The following is a 26,731-nucleotide window of genomic DNA, read 5'->3' as shown; positions in this document are numbered from 1 at the left end:
ACTATTGGTGTCCCTCTCTTACTCACATGTTAGACAGGGACACCAATAGTTGCCGGCCACAATGTATTGCAGTGAAAATATGGCCCGTCTACGAGCCCCTTAAGGGACAGGCTTGATGCGGCACTTATCACTCTGAAATTACCACTAGACACACCCGAATCATAAAAAGTTTTAAAAAATATTATTATTGATTGTATTCTGTAAGTCTCTGATCTGCCTCGATGGGAGATCAAGGTAGGTCTATAAGCTAGCACCAAGTAATTCTGTAACCCTTAACATTCAGGTAGGTAGTTTATAAGTAGACCAATAAGTTTATCGTTCTCAATTTGAATCCGTCCAACCTATTTTATAAAAAAACTTTAGATTAATTAATTATTATACGAAATGAAAATAATGCTAGGCGGTAAGTAAAACTAGGTAAGCATAATCTCACGATTTTATTAAATACCTCAAACAGGTAAATATTCACGATAAGTATAAAAAATATATAAAAGGAATGAACAAATAAATGCATGGAAATTACATAGAGGCGCCCTCTAGCGTCTGAACCGAACCCAAAATTGAATAGTAAGGTACAGGAATTAGCAGAGAGCATTGTATGTAAAACGATTATAAAATCCATTAAAATTAAATAATTACCGATAAAAATCTGATTGTTATCTCTAATAGTCTTAAAAAACTTGCTTAATTTAAAAAAGCTTATTATGATGATTGTCACGTACAAACGAACTCGGCCCTTAAGTCGATAGTGGTAAAGTCTACATTACTATATGCTAGGGCTCGACTATAAGCAATGCGATTTGTACGTAATAAACTATTGAAACACAACTGTATGTTTGATTTATGAATCTTAAACTGCTAGGGAACACGTTAACTAGACAAACTCAATTGCCGCAGAAAATCATTCAAAAACTTCATCCATACCAATAAAATTTAATACTTCGAATGTCTAGCTAGCGTATTCAATCAGTATCGCACAGGACACAACCCTCCTTAAAATAATATTCATTTTTAATACATTTGGTAAGTCAATTGATATTTTTAACCAGACAGTATTGGTTATATTATTATTTGGCCAATTTACTTAAAATTAAACTTAAAGATACATTTTTAAATAATTGTCAGTGATGCGATCATTTAACTTCTTGATGCTTTTAGTATAGAGTTAATGCATTTTACAAAAGCTATGGAACCGTATTGAAGCTACTGAACACTGGCATTACAGCAAACGACGAAGCAATCCAGACGGAAAACATTGCGTGTGATCAAACCTGAGGTAAACTGCCGGATATTTACTCTAATGAGACCTGGATATACAATACATCGCTTATCTTGGACTTCTTTTTGTATCCAGTAAACTGTTGTTCCTATGAAAGTAAAGAAGTAAGAGTAAGGCGGTTATTTCGTATTCTCGTCAACCAACTTCATATACATTATGGTACTCCTTACTACTTAAATGGTTATTAATGGACGAGTAAAATAGCGGTGCGATTGATAACAGAGATTTCCGTATCAATTTCACGAGAAGAATAATCCCTTGAATTGGGTATAGTAACAACAAAGATCTTTACAAACGTGAAAATTAAAACAGAACTAGCACATATTGCTTTGATAGTGGCGCTTTCGTGCAAAGGGCGCTCACGTGACAAATAAGATCATTCAATAAGCATTCTTACGGTCAAAAAAAATTAAACTAGGAATCTATTTTATTAACTGCACTATTCAAAACGAATATATTCCACACCGGTGTTTAAAAACGTGACGAATTTAGTATCAATAGTAGGGGTTGTTTCACCACCCAATGATTTATTTTAATTGAGGGATAAATGTGATGCCGTCTCCGTCTATTCGAACAAAACAAACAGAGTCGGCATCACATTTATCCATCAACTAAATCTTATCAATGGATGGTGAAACAGCGTGCAGCATTTTAGTCGTCCATTGATAAAAAAAAACCCGTGTAACCACGTGAAAGTACCAGGAGTCCATAAAACCGAAGCGTGTCTACTTCTTCTTGCTCTTGCCGAGCGTGAGCGTGTGGTGCGACTGCGCCGTCTGCTGCTTGCGCCGGTTGAACTCGATGGTCTCGTCCTCCACTTTCTTGCGCAGCTCTTCGAGACGCTTCTTTTCATCCGTGTGGTCCTTTTTGAGCTTGTCGAATTTTGCGTGCAGCTGGAAAAAATTTGAACATTGAAATATTACGAAGTGAATACGGAGCATTAATTGCAAGCAGTACAGGCTTCCTTTCAGAATAAGAGAAATTCCTAAAATTTAACTCAGGTCTGTGCAAGTTCGTCTAGAGTCAAATGGATCGAGAAATAGAGTCTAACAGCCTTATTCATAAAAAATCCTTAATTGAGGTTTGATCGGTCTGTTACTTAGCAGACTGATTAAGCTTGTTAGACGGTTGTCAAGAAGTATGATTCATAAACGCTTGCTAGCAGTCTGCTAGTTGTTGAGCTGCTGATAGACGGATTGGACGCGTTATGTTGGCCACCTTGACAAATCAAAGACAAAAAATGGCTTAATCGATAATTAAAAAAAAAAATGACAGCAGTGACAGCAAATTACCAGGAAAAAAAAATAAAAAGCGAGTTGTTTGTTTTCCCGCCATTTCCGATCTGCATGTTTATGTTGTGCAAAAAGCCATAATTATGTTAATCATCCTTATTTTTTTTCATATTTATTGTTAATTTATTGTTGCTAATTTAGAGGATTTTTAAATACAAATTCCTGAAAATAAATTTTCCTGTTTTTTTTTAATCTGCGTAGCCCTGCCTTCACTATAAATATCTTCGGTACCTATGGTTTTTTGCTCTAGTCAAAGTCAGCTGTTCAAACTTGTGGCGGCCATTTTGTGACTTAGCAGAGAGATAAAGGAGGGTCTACGGTCTTCTAACTTTAGCAGAGCCTTGATCGACTGATTAGCGCTAACAGACGTTTATGAATCATGTTTTTTAGCATCGGGCCTTCAAGGAGCCTTCAAGGAGGCTCTAACTTTTTATGAATAAGGCTGTAGAAGTGTAGCACCAGGATACCAAGGCATCAGGGAACCAAGGAATTGAAAAATTGTTTCTAGCAAATGACTGAAGTAAGGCTCTGCATGTAGACAAGAAATCCCTCCAACCCTCTCCTCCTATAGTAAGCTCCAGGGAGTTGGGGATGAACTGTGCAGGCGGCTTTTTAATCGGTGAGTTTTTAACCGGCATTGTCTAGGTCCTCCCATCCCAGTCGTCTAAAACTGAATTTTAGGGTTCCGTACCCCAAGGGTGCCGACAGGACCCTATTACTGAGACTCCGCTGTCTGTCTGTCACAGGGCTCTATCACTTGAGCCGTAATAGATGTATTTCTGTTGCCGCTATAAGAACAATTGCTACAAACAGAATAAAATAAATATTTGAGATTAGATAACAGTACGGAACCCTTCGTGCGCGAGCCCGACTCGCACTTGGTCGGTTTTTTCCGACTATCCTCCCTCACCTTCTACATATAAAGCACTCATATAAAATTTAAAACTATAAACGAGTCAACAAAAGCAAGGCCCTTATGTCTTTGGCCCTGTCCTTCATCATCATTACCTCAGCCTACATATACATCCACAGCTGGGCAGAGGCCACTTCTCAGAATTGGCGACTCAACCCCAAAAAACCTAAGAATCAGGGCACCATGGCATCAAGGCGGCAGTAGGTACCTCTCTCTCGGCGTCCTTGAGCTCGGCCTCCTTCTCTTTGACGCGCTGCACGAACATCTGGCGCATCTCGTCCTCCTTCTGCTGCAGCTCGGCCAGGTGCGCGCTGCGTTTCTGCTCGAACGTCTGCTGGAATGACACCTGCAACGGGAATGGCGGTCATTGAACTATAAACTACGACCACAATTTCACTTGATTGACGATCGAACCGTAGTGTAGATTGAAATATGACTCCTGGCTGGAATTAGCTGGGATTAGGCTGAGCTTGGGTGCAGTGAGGTGTCGTGTTCCTGTCTTTAGAGAGGTTTAGTCAACAGTAACGATGATATCGCAGTGCGCGCGTGGGTCCAGGCTGCCAGTACCAGGGCGGCAGCAGCGGGCAGCAGTACTCACGGGCTTGTTGTCGGCGTCCACGTCGCTGAAGCCCATCTGCTGCAGCCGCCGCCGGCGGTACAGCTCGTAGTGCCGCGCATGCGTCTTCTCGCGCATGTCCTCCATGTTGGTGCGGATCAACATCTCGCGCAGCTTCACGAAGTCGCAGTGGGACTCGTTCTCCACTGGAACGAGATCACATTAAGTTAGGACCGTAAAGCGTGTTAAAGTCATAAAGGGTATTAACAACAGGACAGAGTTAGCTAGGTAGAGGTAGAGGTATCGGAGATACAAATTCGGGCACGCAACTCTGGAATTTTCCGGAATGTTTGAGCGAAATTTCATTCTGAAAAGAGACCGAAGATGATGATGATGATCAAGGCAAATGTGTCCTGACATAAGTACTCACTTTTTAATGCAACTCGTATGAAAAAGTGGATACATTATCAAGAGAGAGAAATCGATACACAGGGTAAAAAAAAGAATATGAAACAGCTTTGAATAGTATCAATAAGGTTCTACTCCGCATAGTGGTATACATGGTGAGTAAGCAGTATACGAGAGGTGTCTCACCCTGCACGGTCCCCCAGGGGTACTGTCTCGCGCGCACAGTCTTGTTGCCGATCTTGACCATGTCGGTGGAGCCGACGACGGCGAAGGGGATGTGCGAGTTCATGGAGCCGTTGACCTCGGCCACGGACTCGTCGTCCGTCGGGAACGAGTAGATCTCCACGCCGTTTGCCGCCAGCTCCTGCATTATCTTGGACTGGAACGGGAAATATTAAAAATTTAAAAAAAAATGTCACAGTGACTGCGTTTCAACTGCTCGAAAATGTGGCCATAGATAATCAAGTACCCAAAATGCCTATATATGTACATTTAACAGCCGACTCATTTATGGCTCGCAAAACACGACAACAATGTAACACATTACGAAAACAGGTCGTATCAATATATGTATTTCATAATACGATACGACTTTTTAGAATATAATTTCTGAATTTAATTCCAGGCGTGCTGGGGTGCGGGAGGCGTGACACTATTTTTATTTCCTCGCAGTGATCGTGAAAAGTACAATGTTTAGTCTCGGTCAAAAGTGCAATAGATGAAAGGGCTAGTTTGAAGGCCGACCCTTCGATAATACGAGACTAAACATTGTGCTTTTCACGATCACTGCGAGGAAATAAAAATAGTGTCACACCTCCCTCACGCCAGCAACGCCTTACTTACTTTCGTGCCTCTACAACAATGTACTATTTATTTTGAAAGTAGGCCGCAGGCCGCAAAGTGTGGGACTTTTACATGTCACTGTTTTTAACAGGCATTTGTTTACTTTCATTTTGCTTTATTTTGTCGATTGGATTGAAGTTGATTTTAACCTACTTCTAATTGTCGTAGCGATTTGAAACTTGATTCTTGTGCGTCGTTCTGATGACTATACTTTTACAATCATTCATTATGCTACCATAGAGCTGATCTGACGATATTGCCAGAACTTGGGCACTGGAACTCCTAGACAGAACAATGTAGGTAGCCCAACCGTATTTGGATTTATCAGAATAGTTTTAAGGTGTACTTTGAACAAGAATTTCCAGGGTCTGATAATAGAGCATCAGGCTGGTTTATAGCTTTGCACGGGACGTGAGAGCTAACGAAAAACGGCTGCCGGCTTACTACAGGCCGACAAACACAAATCATCTAAAGCGTTCGTAATCATCAAGCTGCAAAAAGATAATTTGTATCAAGTAAGCAATAAAATTAACTAAAATCTAATTACTCTTATTCTTTTCCACTCTGTTGATCGGGAGTCCTTTCTGCAGTTTTGTTCGTTACGGTCGTAGTTTTAAAGTACAGATTCCTATCCCGTAACCTTGATAATAATGACGCCGTACAAAACAATGCCAAGATCATTCATTCTCAATTAACTCTTAATTTTTTATATATGTGGGGGCAAATGAGCATGAGGATCACCTGATAAGAAGCAATCACCGCCGCTCATGGACACCTGCTAACACGAGGAGTATCACAGGTGCGTTGCCGGCCCTTTCAGAGACTGATAGGCTCATTTTTTAAGCTGTACCGCTCCGGAAGCACTGTCCCAAGAAGCTGATTCCATATTTAATAACTAATAACTGTAAAACTTATTGCCAAAAAAACAGTAGGTTTCACTGAATCAAAATACATTTAATATCGATGTACCAGGATTCTGTACATCTGTAGGCCTAAGCTCCAAGGGGGGTCGAGTCCTACTAAGTAGCAAGTCCCGGAACAGATCAAAGAGGGTACCTTGAACTTCTGCAGCTCCGTCTTGGAGATGGTGTCGGCCTTGGCGATGATGGGGATGATGTTGACCTTCGTGTCCAGCTTCTTCATGCACACCAGGTCGATGGACTTGAGCCCGTGGCCTGCACACACACACAACACACAACGTTACGCTTACACTCAAGGAAACTGAATCACTGGTACCTTTTCATAATCAATTTTGCTATGATTTTGGCAGATGTATGGAATGTCAACATGATATTAGTAGCACAAAGACTCCACCCTGGTACATTATTCAATTTTCTTGACTGTACATTACGTGATAAAGAACCGTAATTAGACGCAAAGATTAAGGCCTAAGATGGGATACCTCAAGTGCCAGTAATTTCACTGGCTGTCTTACTCTCCGCGCCAAAACACAACAGTGCAAGCACTGCTGCTTCACGGCAGGATTAGTGAGCGAGATGGTGGTAGCAATCCGGGCGAACCTTCCACAAGGTCCTACCACCTGGACAGCATGCGCAGGTAGGTAAACTTGTCCTTGTGTATATTATGTAAAATCATAAAATCTTAACTGAAAGTGTTAAAAAAAGTAAGTAAAAGGTCTGCAAATTAAACCAAAATGAAATACTCGTAGATATATGAATATTAGAAGCAACTATTTTTAGCGGTCCGTAGATTATGTTACGAAAGTACCTATAGGTAGTGCCACGAGAGTTGAAGTGAATGATTACACACGCAGCGCTAAAAAGAGCCGATTGCACAAAAGGAGAATGAATGAAATGAATGAGTAAATGTCAAAATCCTGCTGTCATTACACGGCACGTTCTTGTGTGCGTGTGCGTGACCCCCACTCTGGTGGCACTATCTATCTATACTAAGGGGTCCAAAAAGTTAAGAAACGCTGCCGGAGAGATAACTACTAATATGTAAATTGCTCAGAATTGACATTATAATGAACGAAAGTAAACACACATTGTTTACAAGAGTCCAACGATTAGGATACAACGCGATCGGCGTTGGAATGTTAATTTACATAACAATTTACATTATTACTACTCATTGATACACGTAATATTGACAGTTCTTGGTTAGAATTAAAATCAAGTTTAAATCATAGTAAATTTTTAACTTTTTTTTTTTCAATTCCACCACACAATTTTAGAAAGAATACGCCGCATGAAACTTGGCAGAAAGCCTCTATAAATGCTGTACCAACCAACCCGTTAGCTTTACTAACGATTTTCTTTGCTTTGTTGATCTATAGCTGATTATTTGTAATATGCAGTTCTTCATTACAAAACAACACCAACAATCTATGTCTATTCAATTAACTATTTCGAGAATTAATCATCCCAAACTCTAAATTAAACTGTCACTGTGTAACTGCTTTCTTGTTTACCTATCATAATGCACATAATGCGCTGCATGATGGAGGAAAGCAATATAACTAAAATTATTTATTTAATCTAAATATGTCAGACTTCCCTATAGGATTATGATGGTAGTACAGCACCGTTAGCCGTAGTAAGCTAGTGTTTGGGGCCGCGGCACGCGCTCTGAATAAACGAAGAGCAAACAAGTCGTGTCAAGGACATTGACATTAATATTGTTGGCCTAGCAGGAGGACAGTAGGCAAGTAGGGCTGGGGAAAGTCATGCGATACGTGAAGATGCGCGAGACGGTAGCGATAGAAACGAGGAGAATCCGAAGCTCGTAGTATCATTCATTATGTAGGCCCTGTTTACATTATTACAGTAAAATTGTTCCAGTATTTAGCATGACACTGCAGTGATTGATCAATGTCTTCGTAACTTATTTATTACGTTTGTCACCATTCAGGTACAAAACCCTAATAAAAGCAGTTTTAACAACCACACTTTAAAAAAAATGTGTTTTGTTTTTGTCCAGTGTGCAAACAGCATGACAGGGCTATCATGTAATGAATAATGAAATCCATTTATTAAACACCATTTTCACGCCTGCCTTTGCTTACATCAATTGACTCTAATAATAAACATTCATTACAAAATGTATCCAGTAATCATATACCAATGTCCTAAATAGTTAACTAACAAATAATTTCTAATGTCTTGACTTTCTAAACTACAAATATTAAAGCAAACTTAGCGTCGTCGACAAATTCTAGTTTATCTTTGTATTGCAACATCCGAACGCGGCTATCGTTCAACACGCGTGCCCGTGGAAATGGTTCGAAAACATTATTCACACTTGTATTAATGCGTGTAAAGTGCAACTGGGCCATTCTACATTTCGAGGCCTATAAAATGGTCCCTTACAATTTTAACACATTATTTCTTGCTATTTAGTAGTAATAATAAACATTATTTTCTATCTCAGAATGGCATACATATATACATTTTATTCATTTTTCATCATTTACATTTTAAGATTAAGCCTAAGCTATTATCTCCTCCCTGTGCGTATAGATACAAACAAATAAAAATTACTTCTTCAAAATATATAGATCTGGGAGCTTACCAGTGGGGCAGATGAAGTACAGACAGACATGCAGCCTCGAGTCGTGGTAGGCTGGCAGCGAGCGCTTAATCTTGAGCTCCTCTTGGAGATAGGCCTCGAACTGGGCATCCAGGTGGTCTACAACAGCTTTGAAACTGTCCTCCTTGTTCACCTGGTCTCCGTAGCCCACTGTGTCACAGATTGTCAGCTGCCAAGATGGACAAATTAATTAAATATCATGTGTTAATTTATTCTAATATAACTTGTCTGAAACCTATCCTAAATTTTTATACAAGGTTACCAATTTTCCATGATCATTTGGGAACCGTGTCATCTTGAAAGAAAAACAATGACGATCAGCAAGTGGCGCACTTTAAAGTTCTATTTCTAGACAACAAATATACATTTATTATTATGGGAGGGAGGAAAACCAGCATATGGGTCATCTGATGGGAATGAATGACTGCCCAGATGATGAATAGCTTTGATATCTTGGCCAAGCAATGATAAAGATAAATTTTGGGACAAATTCATTGAACTCAACTTATGCACATAATTTGCTGCATTAGGACTATCTATCTAACTAAAATATAAATTTTTTGGACTTTTGATCTTGCATGATGCTTGATTTTGGTTTAGCCACATCTGACTTTTTAATTTTCTCTTCTAAGTCGCTACACTCTTAACTGGTGGTTGTGATCGTAGGTTTAGGGGCTGTTTCACCATCCATTGATTAGTGTTAACTGACGGTTAAATGTGATGCCGTCTCTATTTGTTTTGTTGGAATAGACGGAGACGGCATCACATTTAACCGTCAGTTAACACTAATCAATGGATGGTGAAACAGCCCCTTAATATTTTTTGTCAATCAACCATCACAGCCTCTACACATTGTCTCAATGCAGGGCACAGGCCTTCTTTCGGAATTAGAGAGCTTTGGCTATATTTCCCATTCAGGCCCAAAAGTTCACACACACCATTGAATTTCTTTGCAGATGTGTGTAGTCCTAGTTCCCCGCTTTTAGTCCTGTAATATTGTCTGGACATTTTTGTAATGGCTATTGTCATTATTGTCATCAAATGTTGAAATGTAGACTTGTTTGCCAGTGATATCAATGCCGTAATGTTTGAGATTCAAAGGTAAACAGTTTGATTGAACTGATGATGTTACCCAGTTACTAATGAGGTCACTATGCAATTACAGTAATATCTCAATATTAATTGTTGTTCCCTATAGTGCAGGCGATGTGTCGCAAAAAAACAGATTAAACTAATGCTACTTTCTGCCAATATTATAAATGAGAAAGCAATTTTAGTTGATCAAGTAAAAGTTCAATGAAGTTTGATGAAATGTTCAAGTCACAGTTGTACTGTTTAATAGAAGTAACGTACATCTCTGACATATTGGTGAGATTGCCAATTCCGTTATGTGCATTTTGGACATTGGTAGGCTAGGCACAGGTCTTCTTTTAGAATAAGAGTGCTGGGGGTGTAATTACCATGCAGGCCCAGTGCAGATTGGGTACTTCAAACTCATTATAGAATTGCTCTGCAAGGCTGTTGGGCTGCTGGTTGGGTGTTAACTAAAGTATAGCATATTGAATATAACAATAGACTTACCTTGAGCCTTACACTGCTCTCCTGCAGTTCGTAGGTGTGTGCCTTTAGCTTGACCGTGGGCAGGTTGTGGGGGCTCGGGGCCGACTCGAAGTTGGTGTTGAACAGCGAGTCCATGAGTGTTGACTTACCCAGGCCCGTCTCACCTGTGACAGATGGTTGTTTTATTTTTCATTTTAGTTTATTTAAAGAGTCATGATTAGTGCATGGTTAAGACAGCATTAGTTGTATTCCATATTATTTGAGCAACTGAATAGAAGTGTTAAATTAAAACCACAAGCACAAAAGGCATCTTGCGGTAGTAGGTTATTTATATGGTGTTTTTATGTAAAAGATATCAAACATAAACTGTCCAACAAGTTTGTACAATTCTTTAAATGCCTCAAGTTTATCAAAATTAACTAAGTAATGTTAAATTACTTAAGTGTGTCAGTAGAAACTTCAGATAAAGACTGCAAATGCACCCAAACTACCAGGGCACCATATACGGCAGGAGGTCAGTGTTGAAACTGAAGAGATAAGCTCGCGGCTTTGACTATACGTGGGTGATTAGTAAGAGGTGGTTGTGAATCATCACTTACCAATGCAAAGGATGTTAAACACAAATCCATTCTGCACACTCTTGTTCACCAGCTGATCCGGCAGGCTATCAAATCCGACGTGCCCCGACAGCTTTAGAGTACGGTGGTTTTGCTCCATCTAAAAAAAAACACTCCTATAATAAGAAATCAAGTTTCGCCGACGTCAAGTTGATTGAAAATGACACCAATTGGATTGGACTAATTACGCGCCCGCAATGTTTATTGTTTGCATTCCAGCATGTCTGCACTTACACTGTTTACCATTTCGTACTAGTTCCCGAAAATGATCGTTAACCGACACACACACTGCTGTTGAGGAAAGGAAATGGAGCAACGCCCCAGTCCATTTTCTAGAACGCGATGCAATAACGCACAATGTGCGATAATGTTATGATTACAGATGTCATGTGATTGATGAAGAAGAAATCAGTAAATATCTACAAAATAATCACAAGTTACAATTTATTCACTTACTTTCGGAGGTTCGACATCTATCGCCGCCATGTTTACGTTAACGACTGAACCAGTGTGAAGTTAATGCATATCGTTTGTGTTTGACTTTGGCAGTTCAGTTCAAGTGTCAGTCTAACCAACATAGCAAACGTGAAAAATGAAAATGGAAGTCTTGCTAAATTATGTATTTATGGGTTTATGTATGTATAAACAAAAAGATCCCATTTGTTTCGTATGGAATTTTACCAATAATTTCGTTAAAACGTGAAGGCAGATATTTTATTGGAGTCAGTCTGAGTCAGGCCCTATACTACGAAGTGCAAAACTCGAACTTCGTATGTTACCGTCCCGCTGACGCTTATGTCATTTAACGCGCAAGTGAAAGGAACGGTGAGATACGAACTTCGATTTTTGAGTTTCATAGTAGCCCCTCAGTGCCTTTGCCTTGTCAAATTACATTTATGTTGCCAGGAAATTAAATAAAAGCCATGCATGGGTAATTAAATACCTGAATTATTTTAATTTGTGCGTAGTATGTACGTGCGTACGTTTCTAAATTCAATTTTCAATACAATATAATTATGTACCAGCAACTTACTAAGATTTTGCTACCACAAATAAATATAATACCACAAAAAGTTTGTAGTGGGGCGTTTTTTTATTAAAAAAGTGTATCCTTTATTTTTTTTGAAATTTTGAAAAAAAAATGGTTTTTCCTACTCAGAATCAGGAGCACAATCAATTCCGATAGCTTAAAAGATGTCCCCATTTTTGCATACAATATTTTATGAGTCTGTTTTGTCACGCACATACTGACTGTACCTAAGAAAAAAAACGTCGCAACTGTCATTTTTTTACTACCGAAATCGATTGTGGTCTTAAACATAAAAACATATTTTTTCTAATATTTCAAAAAAAAGTAAGATAACTTTTTTTAAAACGCCCAATATAAAAAGTTGAAATAGTACATAGAATATTTTGTTTCTAAAATTACGTCACTAATTTTTATATTTGGTTGGTTACGAGACAGGCTCAGCCTAGTGTTGGGACCAGTGTAATCTCGAACGAAAATTCGTTGCTCTTATTTTACAGGCAAAACTGATGGCTTATAAATCTACAATGTGATTTCTACTGTCCATGGCACGGTACTAATTTTTATAAAGAGGAATAAATTAAATAAAATTATTATTAAAAAACTAAAATTTATCATTAAAAAATAATATATATTATTAAATTAACTATGCTATGATATTTATAAATGTAATTTGCTGACTAAGTTTAATAAACTGTTAGCGAATTTGGCCATTTACTACGAAGTGTCAAATTCGAACTTCGTATCTTGACGTCCCGCTGACGCTTTTACTATTTATACGAGAAGTAGTATCGTACCGTCCCTGTACGATACGAACTTCATTTTTCAAATTTCGTAATAACCCCCCCCCCCCCACTGTTTGGTTATTATTTACCCCACAATTGAACGCTCATTGATTTGGTGGAAAGAGTTACTAGAAAATTCGGCATGGCAACACCGAATAATTCCAAAATGGCAGAATGCGACTTTCGTGTGTTATCATGTGAGCCGATTTAATAATGTTTTCTTGAATTTTGGTCGTAAGTGGATAATAAAATTGTGTACCAGTGAATAGTGACATAAAAAAACCATGGCGGACTTAAAATCACCGCCGTTTAGTGATATTAAAAGACCCGAGGAAGTCGTCAGGATGACGACGAACGATAGCCTGAAATTTGCAGTTCTTATCGGGCTGATTGAAGTTGGGCAGGTGACCAACCGGGAGGTGGTGAACACCGTCCTGCATCTGGTAAGTACCTAGAACCCTTAAGCATCATCCTTGCATAACAAAAAATCTTGGAAACTAACTTAGATGTCTTATTAGATTCGTGTAAGAAAGGTTATTTTTACGCAATATTTTGTATATTTTATTATGTTTGTTGAGGTTTTAATAAGTGTTTTTATGGGTTTATGGTCGTTTGTAACGGCCGAGACGGTAGGTGTTGTCTTATGAAGTGTGGCACCGCGGTATCGGGTGAGGTGGCGCGTCTATTTTCATTGTTTTTATCGATCGCTTTGGTGGTGAATCGCTGGATAGCGCGGGCAGGTCGCCGGCGCGCCGCGGTTTGTTTTGGTCGGTGGACGGGCGCCGCTGCCGGCCCGACTCGTGCCCAGCCCACTGCTCACCTCGTTGCTACGTAAGTGCCGGAGCCCCGCTAGTAAAACGTTTGTTGCTATGTTTTCTAGCGCGGCTGCTAATTGAGACGAGGTAATAGCGCAGTTTCACCTTGGAAACGTCATTTAGATGGTCATATTGGTGACAAACAAAATATAAACACCACAGACGCCTATTGTGTGAATACAGTATGACCTATGATATTTTGTATGTTCTAACTAGGTACCTGCCTACCTATATAAGACCGTAGCTCATTAACAGCCTACCTGCATATATGTATGAATAGATAAAACGCTTATATAGGTAGGTATGTTTACATGCCTTTTCACAGCATTCTCAAAACGTCAAATCGCTTGGTAAAGGTTAGGTTAGGTTAGTACCTGAGTCTAATCTTTAAAACACTTGCTTTTATACTAGTTTTTTTTTTTTGGTAGATAAATGCTAACCTGCTCAATGCTCATACCTATAATTGTGCGTAAGTACCTACCAAGTTCGAAATTTAGTAGGTACGTTATCTATCGCAATGCATCGGTAAAAAACTCTGTAATAAACACTAGGTGTGAGATAAAAAATGTTTTATGTTAATCGCGTAGGCAGAAATGCTTAGCATTTAAATCACTATGACCAACAAAATCCTTATCAGACATTGTATTTTACAAACATAAATTAGGTATGCTAGAACTGAGGAAGTTCGACTGACTACTAAGTAGGTAAGTATTTATGGCGCAGCGTACAAGAAAAGGCTACAAATACAATAGCTAGGTTCCTTTTAGGTAACCTATTCACTATTCTTGAAGTAAAAATGACACGAACGTAGGTAGGTATTTGAGATTAGAGTAGTGAATCGATGTTTTCTTAAACTTGTAATAACTTGTTCATCAGTCATCTCTCTCTACTTTTTTAATTAATTCGCCCGAATAACACCATATCGCACCTTTACGACAACACTGTGCTATCTACCAAAGTTGCGATTTTGCAAATGTCACAGTTTGGTCGCAAATGTGTGATATGCATTTCATCGAATAGAAAGAAAAATAAAAAAATAAAATGATTTATTTACGTCTTGTAGGTTTTTTTAAATCTCGATTTATGGTTTTAACTTTAAACTGACAGTTCTTGTATGGATCTGACAGGACTTAAGACCACTTAAACCTAGTTTAAAAAGCCTGCAAGTGGACGTTAATAGTTATTCCCATGAAAAAAATATCGGCGCATGTTTTAAAAATGTATCTACCATATTAACCATAAGAATTTCTTACCCAGAAAGAAGCCATGGGCTGGCATGAGGCTAATTTACGTACGATTGTTCATTCAGGCAAATTTAAATTTCGTTCACTAAAATCTCACCTGTCAGATAATACCTAATCAGTTTGTAGGATCTGTTCAATTAGCTCACCTGAAATTACGTAAACAAGGGTAAGTATCAAGTGCGAGTAGTTCGAAATTTGAATATATTACCCTGCTCTAAAATAAGTCGGTAGGTATTTTAGATAAATATCTGCCGGATTATGTTGGCTGTACTAATTTGGTGAATTTGTTGACCTACGTGCTAACTCGACCCCGAGCTGGATAAGGGCAAGAATAATGAGTTGACCAAGAGTAAACTAGATTAAACTGTATTCCAATTAGGATGGCTGTATGAACCGTAGGCCGAGAATTCGGTGTTATGTACCTAGGTAGCCATATAAGCGTGTCTCACTCAAGTCTATCAATCAGTCACCTGCTAGTTATTAAAGTTGTATATTGCAAAAATAACCGCTTGCTAGCTTGACTGTACTGTCATAAAAAAATAACCGGGGCCAAAAGCTAGGGTTACTTTTAATAGCGGTGCCGTCATTTACTCGTCGCCATAAAGTGTCGAATGACGTCTCTGGAACGTTCTTTATGAAAAAAAGAAGGCGTGGCCAACCAATACTCACCAATAACCAACCACTAACCAATTACCTGGACAGAGCTACGTTAGGGTGTTGAAAAAGCCCTCGAACCCACGTAATCTTGTTCCACATACCTACAAGGTATTCTAAATGACGCCTCCGCTATTGCAGGAAAGCCAACATTTCAAGTTGCAGGAAACAGGTGTACCTAATCTGTAAAAAAAACCTCAATCCTGTTCATCACAGCAACCAACACTGTTACCTAAAGATTATTTTTAAGAAAGGATTATTTCTTATTTCGAAATTCGTACTACACATTTATCGTTAAAAAAAATTGTCATGTTTTTTTATGCCGATTCGATAATCTATTTAAGAAAAATGCGTGGGATTACTTTTAATAGTTAATGAAAAGCTACTAAAGATTCCATTAAATTGATAATTTATTTACGAGCGCTTCTTTGAACCTATTAGACGAGAAATTAACTCAAGTCAAAGTCGAGTAAAAATATTCTTGAATTTATAATTACGTCTTCCACTTACCGTCTCGTAACTCTGTGACAGATTTAGTTCACTAAATACGGCTAAAATAGTCGATGATAATGGTACAGTCGAGTTTTTACACTTTTGAGCAAAAAAATATTAAAATATGCGAATACGACAATTCTTAATGAGTAATGTAATGGCATATAATGTTCAGAGATTTTTTTATTGAATTTTTGTTCACAAGTAAAGGAACTCTATTGTAGCATTTATCGTTCAGTGTATTTAATTCCAAAACTGAATAAAAACAATTCATTTTACTGCAATCTGACAGAACTACTCGTAGGTTGTCTTTTGACACTTGAGCAAGCTAGATATTAAGATATGAACCTACCACGAAATGTAGTTTCTTTACAAGACGCCACAGAGAAATAGAAGTGAGGTCGACAGGCACCCGATAACGCGAATTGACAGTCTATATCGGCATCGCGATCCTTGCAGACAATTTCTAGCGAGTGCCTCCGAAAGTTAGAGCTCCCACGTCCGACGGCTGACGTGCGACATTTTCACTCCCCGGCATTGATCCGGTCAGACCGACCTTGCTTATTTCCATGTAATTGATATTGATTTTTTGTATTAGCCTATGCACCGGGATGGGCCTTTAAGGTCTCTACACATTACACCGTATTATGCCTTGACTTTACGGTCAATAGTTTTTATTTTATTTTATTTAAAATATGGCTTCAGTCCTACTGGCGAAATTTCGCCAGTGTCGAAGTAAGCTCTCTTTGGGAGCGACGTTGTACGGTGATTGTAGTTTGCAACTTGATAGTAAAATTCCAGAAACCACGTGGGGACAACTTGCGCATTAAAAAATGTCAGACACGAGATTAATATATAATTTTGTTATCACTGTTCACTGTTAAGGTTAATCGCCACATAAAACACTATCAAAATTATACTTCAACTAGCCAAAGAAACCAGAAATACCAAAATTAGATACAGTCTACATCCGCCATGTTCGAATGCTACAAATAGAATCAATACGGTCAATAATAATGGGTCGCTAATAGGACCGTGTCAGACGGAGTGTCAAACGGAATGTCAAACGGATACACGACGACGGCGACGGTTGGTTACATAGCTTCATAGATAATTTTTGGCCGACACGTTGCTATTACGGTCATGGTATGATACTGATAATGAAAGAAAGAAAAAAAAACATTTATTGCCACAAAACACATTAAATAAGATTTCATACAAAATAAAAGTTTATAATTGTGACAAAAGGCGTCGGCGTCAGAATATGCTACTGAATGGTACTGTATTGGTTGGTATACAGTACCAATACAGTAGTAATTTAGTTGGATAAAACGTGCGAGCTAAGTTACTGGTCTATTGGTATACAGTGCAATTTAGTTGGCCAACTTCAAGATTGTAAGTCTGTGGGCGGCATATAAAACAAAGAAAACACCGGACCTGTACTTGTTAGATCACTAGACTACTTGTGGCAAAATGAAGACCTAACTACTAATTTTTCTAGTAAACCGTCTTCTCTATTCGTCATTGTCCTGTGGCCACCATCAATCGATCAGCTCACATGCACTCGCTGCCGGGCGAAGGCCTCTCAGCCAACTGAAGAATGTCATCTGACCAAGGAACCGGTAGTCTTGCCTTTTGTAGAAGTTCTGTTTATTTCAACACAAAGTCAAATCAAAATGTAATTTATTTGTTAAACACAGGTTTGTAGATGTCATATCGTTTAAGTTGTTGGTTTTTCACCTTTCGCTTGAAAGAAATAATTTTATCTATTCTCATAAAAAACGATTGATTCAGGTGAAATAATGTATCAATATCTTAGTATATCTCTCCCGACCATTCGCAAAATAAATACCTTGATTGATAGATCGAGTCGTCGGCGCGTGTAAACCGCTAACTCGCCTTCCCATTTACAATATCAGTAAGTATTTTAACCTTCAAAACCTTTCCATCATCCCGGGCGCTCAAGCCGAACACTTATCGAATCGAGTTATAAGACGGGTCGTAAGATGATTTGACCGACGTTAAATCTTCTCGTTTCCTTTGACAGCACATTTAATTCTCTTGCTAAATACGTGCGCTTAGTACCGATGAACGGTCTTGGCCGAGACCTTGCCTTGCCAACCTGTGTTTTTGTTTTGAAACCTGTTTTGTAGACCGCGGCCGAGGTTATATAGGCGTAGCTACATTATGCCTCCAATGAACTATGCAACTGTGTAATGGCTTGAACGCACGGTGCACGACCGATCATGTTGTGAAATTTAGACCAGCCAGACCATTCGTTAATTTTAAATATGTCGTAACAAAAATAACAGATAAATACATACTTCCCGGAAACCAACCAAGTTTGAATACATGGCATGCAATGTTATATTGTAGTAGCTTGAAACTATTTTCCTTTCCATTAATGGTTTTCCTTCGTGAAATTAATCATATTTTTATTGAATCGCTAAAGTAATACCTGTAAAATATACATAAAATATACCGAAACTTCTAGAGATGCACTGTATCATAAACCTTGAGAGGTTTTCTTGATAATTGCTTATTATGATAAATAATAAACCAAGAATATTGTCCATTAAATTTAATGATAGTTACATATGCTTTAATAGCGATTACATTGCCACGTACGTGCGACAATCCGCAGTTTGCATACATGACCTCATTGCATAAGTACATTGACAAAACGACGCCAGTGAAGATAGTAGGCTGCTGCATCACCGTTTGAAACGTACCTAGTCAGGATATTAACCCGGGTTTCCTAATGAATTTGATGGTGTAACAAGGGCGTCGGAAATGATCCCGGGCGCCATTGCTGGGCGGCAATTAAGCGGGTCGTCGATAGCGGCGTAATGATCGGCGATATATTGCTGATTGCTGCATGATCGACCCCCCTCCGGCGCCAGCGCCATCCGCTAATGGTTGACGGTTGTTGTTCTACCGCTGGATTAACAGCACCAAAAAAAAAACTAACATATGACCTCTACAAGCAATTGTCACTGCCTTATGAAACGGTTAAATGGAGAGGTTACATGGGTGTCTAACAAATGTTAGGTTTATCGTCGTCGGGTCACGTTAATATTCTCAGCGCAAGGAAGCATGGTTCAAAGATCACTCATGAGCGAGCGTAAAAAACATTGTACGAAATTGACAGTGACACCTTTATTGCTTTACTTTTAAGACCGTTGTTTTCGAACTTTTGCTTTCTAAATTGAATCTAGCTCCAATAGGCTTATACTTGAGCGTCAGTTTTAACTTCGGTTACTTTTAGAAAATTTCAAATAATAAAGGTGTAATTACTTGCTTGTAGTATCGTTCAAGCAGCTTTATGCGCACCCGTAGCCTGTTGCAAACTCTTGAACTGTTCTCTATTAAGCTGGATAACAAGCTAAAATGCTCGCCTCTTTATTTACCATCAAAGAACTTTTCCCTCAACTCAATCCTCTTGACGAGATTTTCTCTTCAGAATTTACTGGGTTTTTGAAAGTGGAAATTTTGAAAAAGTGGAGAGGTAGTAATCTAAGCAACGCAATCAGCTGGTTTTTAGGGTCCGGAGCTAAAATGGCAAAAACGGAACCCTTATAGTTTCGCCATGTCTGTCTGTCTGTCTGTCTGTCCGTCCGTCCGCGGAATTTTGCACGGATATATATGTAAACTATGCCGACAAAATGGTACAATAAAATTCCGTATGAAATACCAAATCCTTAGAAAAATATTAATAATTTGTTCGTAATGGCTACGGAACCCTATTTTGGGGTGTCCGACACGCTCTTGGCCGGTTTTTTTTTAATGAAATTTGAACTGACATGTTTTCAGGGTGTACCTACCTACCAAGCAAAACCATTTTTACATGTACCTTGTTTTTAAAAGATATATACCCCACACTATAGGTGTAGTTAGATGAAAGAAAATTCTTCCCCCACTTTAAATGTAGGGAAAGGTACCTTAAAAATATTTATATATTTCATCACTTTGTCCGCGGAGTTACACTTTGTCGAGGTTACAGCTTTACCTTTGATACAGTCTAAGTTAAGCTGCGGACGGTCGGACGGACCTGACGAAACTATAAGGGTTTCTTGTTAAGGCTACTGAACTACAGCAGGCGGTAGGCCTTTCCTTTTATCCCTATTGCTTATTCAGTGCTACTGAATACATCTTGCACTCGGCGTGTTAGGCGTGGAGAGTAAGACACTTTACGTGAATATATGCCTCGAGGTGTTAACGTGCTAGGTTGGCAACGCACCTGCAACATCCGAACAGTTGTCTAGGGCGCTGTGATATCTCTTACCATCAAGCATCTCCTTTACATCCACGAAAAAAACATAAAAAAAGACTATTCTACTTGATTTTTGTTATGTTTATTTATTTCATGCTACTGAATACATGTTTCGACTAGGAACGCCCTCGTTTAGATTTCAGGTTTCGATACAGCTATTTTAGTGCGTTATCTTTCGTGTGAGTTTATGGAATGTAAACATTTTAGTTCATTTCCTTCTACTAAATGTTATAATATACAAGGTGTCCTTTAATAACTGAAAATACTCAGATCACCCATAATTTTTTTTTTAATGGCGAATGTTAGTTGATTGCATTTAGTTTTGAGTATCTTCATTATTTTAAAAGATATTCGTGTGCTTTGCTAAGTCAGTAATTCAACTTCATTACGAACTCTACACTCATAATTTTTATTTCTCAGTTGCGCTTTGGCGTTTTTAGAAGAAAAACGGCCAGTATTAAATTATCGTAATAGTATGCAACCTCGCTATAATCTTTAATTGGCGCCTCTTGCAGTCGTAACTTTTAGACTGGCACACACAACTAATTTTAAAACATAGTGTAATCGAATCTACTCTCGATTCTGAGCAAACTACTTTCTGGTTTCCAGTTATTTAATGAGCACCTTGTATATTGATAATTCTTCATTTAATTAGATAAACAATGATCTCAGTTTTATGCAATGTTAGTTATTGCAAAAAACATCCAAAACACCTTTCCCTGCATTGCGACAATAAAAGTGGTATGTGTATGTGAGTGATGTTATCTGGGTTAATTTCATCTTCATCACTGGTCTTGCCGATTATCGATTAATGCGGCTATTATCGTAGTTAATCGAGTTTGAGCAGGTGGGACGCCAGCGCACGTCGATATCAATAAATCAAAACACGACTGCTTCGCGCTCCATCGCGCGGAACGATGCGCTTGCGCAATTTGCGTGAAATTCCACGCAAGGTTGTGCTAAACTGAACTTTAACCTGCACCGGTTAAGGATATACCGTTAACCTTGGATATCAACATAGTGTACCATCACTGCGTCATTACAGTGCTACTTATACATTATATTGTGCCACATTGTGTGTGGCGTGGAACATTTCATGTGGCACTAGAAAGTACCCCGCCACAAATAATCAAGTATTTTTTTTTCATTTCTGATAATACCTTCGTTGACAGTCCTTGATTTCGTCAATACTCGCAAAAAATGAAAACGTCATATGAAACGTTCCAGCGTCGTTTGAGCAACAAAAAACACAAATTTCGTTATTTCACTTAGTTTTATTTTTATAAAAAGATACGACTTTAATAAATTGAGAGTATTGTCTGCTCGTTAATCATTTGTTCTACATCGTTACGTGTACAACTAAATATCTCTAACAAGTTCACTTTATCTTGCCTTTGGACTCAGGACGTGTCTAATTACTGCCAATAACTTTACCTGCCAATTAACCCCCCCCCCCTTAATTGGCATTAACGGCTAGCTCAGCTACTCCTTAATCAATGCTGGTATAGCGTTTAATACTCATCACTAAATACCTTTTTCTGTACTTAGGTGACTGACGAGGAGACGTAGAACTTGAAGCACTAGGTAGAAGAATAGGGAAGAGTAGAGATAAACGCGCAGGGCAACTAGGAGAAGATTTACCCAATCAATTAGCAGATCGCGATATAATTAGCAAGACAGGAGTGAGGACAGAAGAGGCATCGATTTTAGAAGAAACACTTAAGAAAGAATTCTATCAAAGACGAAGAAACTGCATCAACTCTTATTACTGAGCGGCAAAAAATTTGACCTTCAAATGTATGCAGAATCGGTAATTTTGTATGAAGGGTGGGCCAAATTTTGTGCTGCTGAGTATATTTATCAGTAGGAAATTCGATGGAGTTTATTGGTCCCTAAAGTGTAATTATTTTTATTTTTGAGGCAAAAAAGCACTGTTCGTGGAAGAAGGATAAAAGGCATTATTAGTTGTTTTTCTTTCACGTATGGTGCAATGCTACATGTTATTTTTGTCTAAAAGTTTTCCAATCCAAATGTATAAATAAAAAATGTTTTATTAGGAATAAGGAAGGAATCGTGTGATGTTATAAGAGTTTCTTGAAACACCCGGAGAATTGCGAAGCAAATCAATCCCGTCACAATAGATGTTCGTTACCCTCTGGAGCAAATTGTAAATTTCTACCTTGAATCGAGAGTTAATGTGGCCATTGTCGATTAAAGTAGATGATTGTTTTCGTAAACTCGCCGGCGGCGGCGCTCCGCGTCGCGTAATTTACTTACGGAGCAGATTGCGTTTCCTGCTCTACGCCGTCGATATTTTCAATATTGGATTGGAAGCATATTTTCCAATATTGCCAATAGTACAGCTGCAGCGTTATAGTCACAAATATTGTGAAGGGGTGGTTTCGTTTTTTTGTTTTATTTCAATTCTGTAAAAGCCTGTTTTAATTCAAATTACTTTGGAGGTCTATGATATGCTTTAGGTTACTTTTTTCACATGCGTTGTTGAATTAGTATCAGATATATTATCAGATTAAGGACGATAAAAGTTTTTGGTACTTTAGTTTAGTAGTGAAATATAAATAAGCACGAACTCACAGAATAAACAAATATAATGATACATGATTGTGAGTCGTAAGGCGACTAACACTTTGAACTTTCGCCAGATATTTGTTAATCATTTTCATCTTTGTGCCTGAAAAGCAAGACATGCACCACAAATGTTTAGCTAATAGAGCGACGTGTAGCGCTGCCCTCGGGCTGATGACTGGCGGAGTAGGAAACGACGCTCGAGTGCAGAAACACGCGACAGAAGCTGTGGGGTGAGAAAAATCTGCACCCACCGCGTCTCTGAATCTTGAAACTTAGTAAATATTTTCTTTTACACGCGATTTTGTCTCCCTAGAATTCGTTTATAGCTATCTTGCGGGTCTATGCAATTTTCCGAGATGAAAACTATCATGGCCTTTCCAGGGTCTTAAATGAACTCATTATTATCTAAATCAGTCTAATGGTTTAAGCGTGAAGAGGTAACGGACAGATATTTGCTTTCACATTTTTTCTAAAAGTAATTGTGATCGACTTCGAATTCAAAGAGTTCTAACATTTTTTTAGGTAGTTTATATATGACGTTGATCATACATAAGCAAGCAAGTTACGACTTACAAGAAAATATTCCGATAAATTGGAAACTGTCCTTTAATATGGGGTCTGATATAATTGGCTATAAACGTTTATAAAATAAGATTCTAACCTTCAGATAATAGTTGTAGATGGCAACGTGCTCCCGAAAATGTTGATAACAATTTTACCCAAGTAGTCCGTTGAATAAAATTAAGGAGTATAGGCATTTTATTTCCGAATTTTTCCAGGTATATTTACTTACACATAATGCTTCTTATTAACGAGACGGACGGATGACCTGGTTAAAGTCGCGGGTTCACGGTGGATGCAAGCCGCTTCCAACCGAGGCAACTGGAGGTCTACGGGGAAGCCTATGTCCAACAGTGGACGTCCTATGGCTAATAAGATGATGATGTTGATTGCTTCTTACCTCGATAGTGTCTTGATTAATTTAGGCTACAGCTAGTTGAACATGACAAAGCGTTCCCGCTGTCTCGCCTCTCGCCGCGATGGGCGGTATTAATCAGGGTAAGCGCGATTCGTGTGGGGAGCTCCTCGATTACCCTGTGCTAAATTATGCGTACGGTGGAAGATGTGCTTTGGTTTTGCTTAGATGCTGGCTTTTCGATGACCTTTACAGATACCGTCAAATATGACATACGAGGGAAGGTATACCTAATGTACGTTAACAGACATGTAAAATGAATTTGACGTGTGCTCATATGTTGATCAATCGTGTCCACTCAGTAGCGTTTCACGATTTAAACAGGCGAATAATGGTGATTTCACTGAAATAGTGTTCACGTAAGCCCACATGAATGCCAAAACAACGTTGGCTACCACAAAACATTCTACTTTAGTGATTTCAACTTATAAAAAATAACTGATCGTACAAAAATATAAATCAAAACTAGTAAAAACAGCGAATTATGCTTAACTTGCGGATAGAAAGGGAGTGAAACCCCGAGCAATTGAACAATCTCACAGCACAGCCGAGCTCGCGCAACGCACTTGATTAGGTTTACTCCGGCGCAGACGTACAGCTTCGTCTGATTCCCCCCGATCGGATTTGTCGTCGGGGCGACCGAAAGCAGAACAATTTATCCTACCTATTGTTACATCAAACAAAGTGCTCTTGATGTTTCAGATGAAAGGTTTCGTTTTCATGAAATGCAAAATAAGACGGCCACAAGGAGAATCGAGGGTCGATTCATCTTTAAATTTAACATCTTTTAATTCATCGATTTTTTGACTGAGAATATTTGATTTATGACTTCGGATAAGAATTAGCCGTAATGCTTTCTACCTATTTCTTTTATGCCGTTCCATATAACATTGAGTCTACCGTCAAAAAGCCAAATCTTATAGCAGATGCGCGTCTGGCTAATTTATGAAAACTGAAAAATTGAGTTCTGCTGCACGCTTCTACGATACATATTCTAGTGTTGTTTAAAATACGTTTTTTGCATGTGCAAGGTCCGCCCGGATAGCTACCACCATCTTGCTCGCTAATCCTGCCGTGAAGCAGCAGTGCTTGCTGTTGTGTTTCGGCGTGGATAGTAAGACAGCCGGTGAAATTACTGGCACGTGAGGTATCCCATCTTAGGCCTCTAGGTTGGCAACGCGTCTGCAATACCCCTGGTGATCTCTTACCATCAGGAGAACCACTTGCTCGTTTGCCATCCAGTCGAATAAAAAAAAATACAGACTATCATCGAGATACCTGATTGCAGATTAGTCTGTGATCTTACTCTAGCAACAAAAGAGACTTATCGTGAGCATGCGCTCGTAACGAGCGTTTGAGAACGAACATGATCGCGCGGTGACGTGACGAGATACTCATTAGGTTGGGCATACACTGGCTGACGCTTGAGGTTGACATGGATTCTCGAGTATACGTAGAAGGATCGTTAATACTAAGCACGTTCAAAATTACTACGAGCCAGATGGTGTAGTTTATGATGAACTACAACCTAACATTGCTATTCCGCAAGCAAAAATGCAATAGTAAAAGGACAACAATAGTAACACTTGCAGGATTAGCAAGGTAAAAGGATTTGACTTACAGATATCCGTAAGGTAACGCCCGAATCAATTAATTATCGATATAAAATGTTCGATTACCAGGTAAGTTTTGTTTACCAGGAATAAAAGCAAGATTATAAACATTTTCGTCTATGCTTAGTATTATTATTTATGAACTATCTTATCTATATTTCATAGTCTATATTTATTTTAAAATATATGGCAGTCAAAGTCAAAATATCTTTGTTCAGTTTAGGCTATAACAAGCATTTATGAATTTCGAAAAAAGCTACCACCAGTTCGGAAAAACCTCTGTTGAGAAGAATCCGGCAAGAAACTCTTTAAACAGATTTACAATATTATTAAATGATATCTATACATCACAAGTATTTAACACAGTAGGTTCGCTATTTGAAGGGATCGCTAATGCGGATCGGAATTATTTCCAAATATCCCTGTCCATGATATAATCATTAACTTTATAAATACTTACGCCTTTCGAGGTAAGGGCCGAAACTTAAAAAAAAAAAAACAGTTTTGCATCAAAAGAATAATTTCGGAAATAAGCTATTTCTCATTAAACTCCTGTGGTTATAAATTTATGAATCTATATCCCGCTGAATCTGAAACGAAAGCGACTGAAGCCCCCGTCCCCGTCGCGGGCCGTTTGATGGCACTTTTAACGAGAAATGACGGACGTATCTCTTCTGTAATAAATCTCATAACAGCGATCCGCGCGCCGGCGGAGTTTCCGATACACTGCTTTTTATAAATGTAAATTGGAAAACCTACAATTCGTTTGTGCTTTTATCATAATTTTGAATAACCAGTTTTGTTTTTTCTAGTAACTTAGTGGATTCTTAGTGGTCGCAGACTAATAGCGTAGTTGCGCCATGTGTCCGCGCTAAAAGCTCCGGTCCCGACGCGACTAGGTTAAAGTGACTATCTGGAATGGTATTATGGGTCGGCTGGGCTGTGCATGCAGCGCGGATCGATATGACATTGCGACGCCTCATTAGCACGGCGGGGAATTAATTATTTTTCATTACATTACATCTACTTTGGGCGAGCAGTGCGCGAAGCGAGGGCGTACCCGCACTGACACTTTGTAATGATTCATTGAATTATTCGTAACTTTGCTTTCAAGTTACTGAGCAGGACATAAAATTACTGAACGTTGATGGCAAGCTTATGCCAAAACGGTTGCTGCTTGTGTTGGATTTAGGGACAGGTAATAGTTAGCCTGAGTGATTGACATACTATTTCGGGTGTGCCG

The 26,731-nt window shown here is 38.7% G+C and overlaps 2 protein-coding genes across 2 annotated transcripts; one reads left to right on the top strand and one right to left on the bottom strand.

The window, feature by feature from the left end:
• Nucleotides 1-422: 422 nt before the first annotated feature.
• Septin2 (septin 2) lies at nucleotides 423-11,548 on the bottom strand. The gene is made up of 9 exons (XM_074098171.1): nucleotides 11,477-11,548; nucleotides 11,003-11,120; nucleotides 10,425-10,567; nucleotides 8,826-9,012; nucleotides 6,348-6,466; nucleotides 4,635-4,827; nucleotides 4,083-4,246; nucleotides 3,693-3,830; nucleotides 423-2,172 (listed from the first exon to the last, which is right to left on the bottom strand). Exons 1-9 carry the CDS (start codon nucleotides 11,504-11,506, stop codon nucleotides 2,005-2,007), a joined length of 1,260 nt encoding a protein of 419 aa, XP_073954272.1. The 5' UTR covers nucleotides 11,507-11,548; the 3' UTR covers nucleotides 423-2,004.
• Nucleotides 11,549-12,972: 1,424 nt separating this feature from the next.
• Nucleotides 12,973-22,795, top strand: LOC141435482 (neurobeachin-like). Its single transcript, XM_074098174.1, has 2 exons — nucleotides 12,973-13,275; nucleotides 21,859-22,795. Exons 1-2 carry the CDS (start codon nucleotides 13,117-13,119, stop codon nucleotides 21,877-21,879), a joined length of 180 nt encoding a protein of 59 aa, XP_073954275.1. The 5' UTR covers nucleotides 12,973-13,116; the 3' UTR covers nucleotides 21,880-22,795.
• Nucleotides 22,796-26,731: the final 3,936 nt, after the last annotated feature.

The sequence above is a fragment of the Choristoneura fumiferana genome, chromosome 15 (assembly GCF_025370935.1).
Source record: "Choristoneura fumiferana chromosome 15, NRCan_CFum_1, whole genome shotgun sequence".
NCBI lineage: Eukaryota > Metazoa > Arthropoda > Insecta > Lepidoptera > Tortricidae > Choristoneura > Choristoneura fumiferana.
This window is presented reverse-complemented; position numbering and strand designations above follow the sequence as displayed.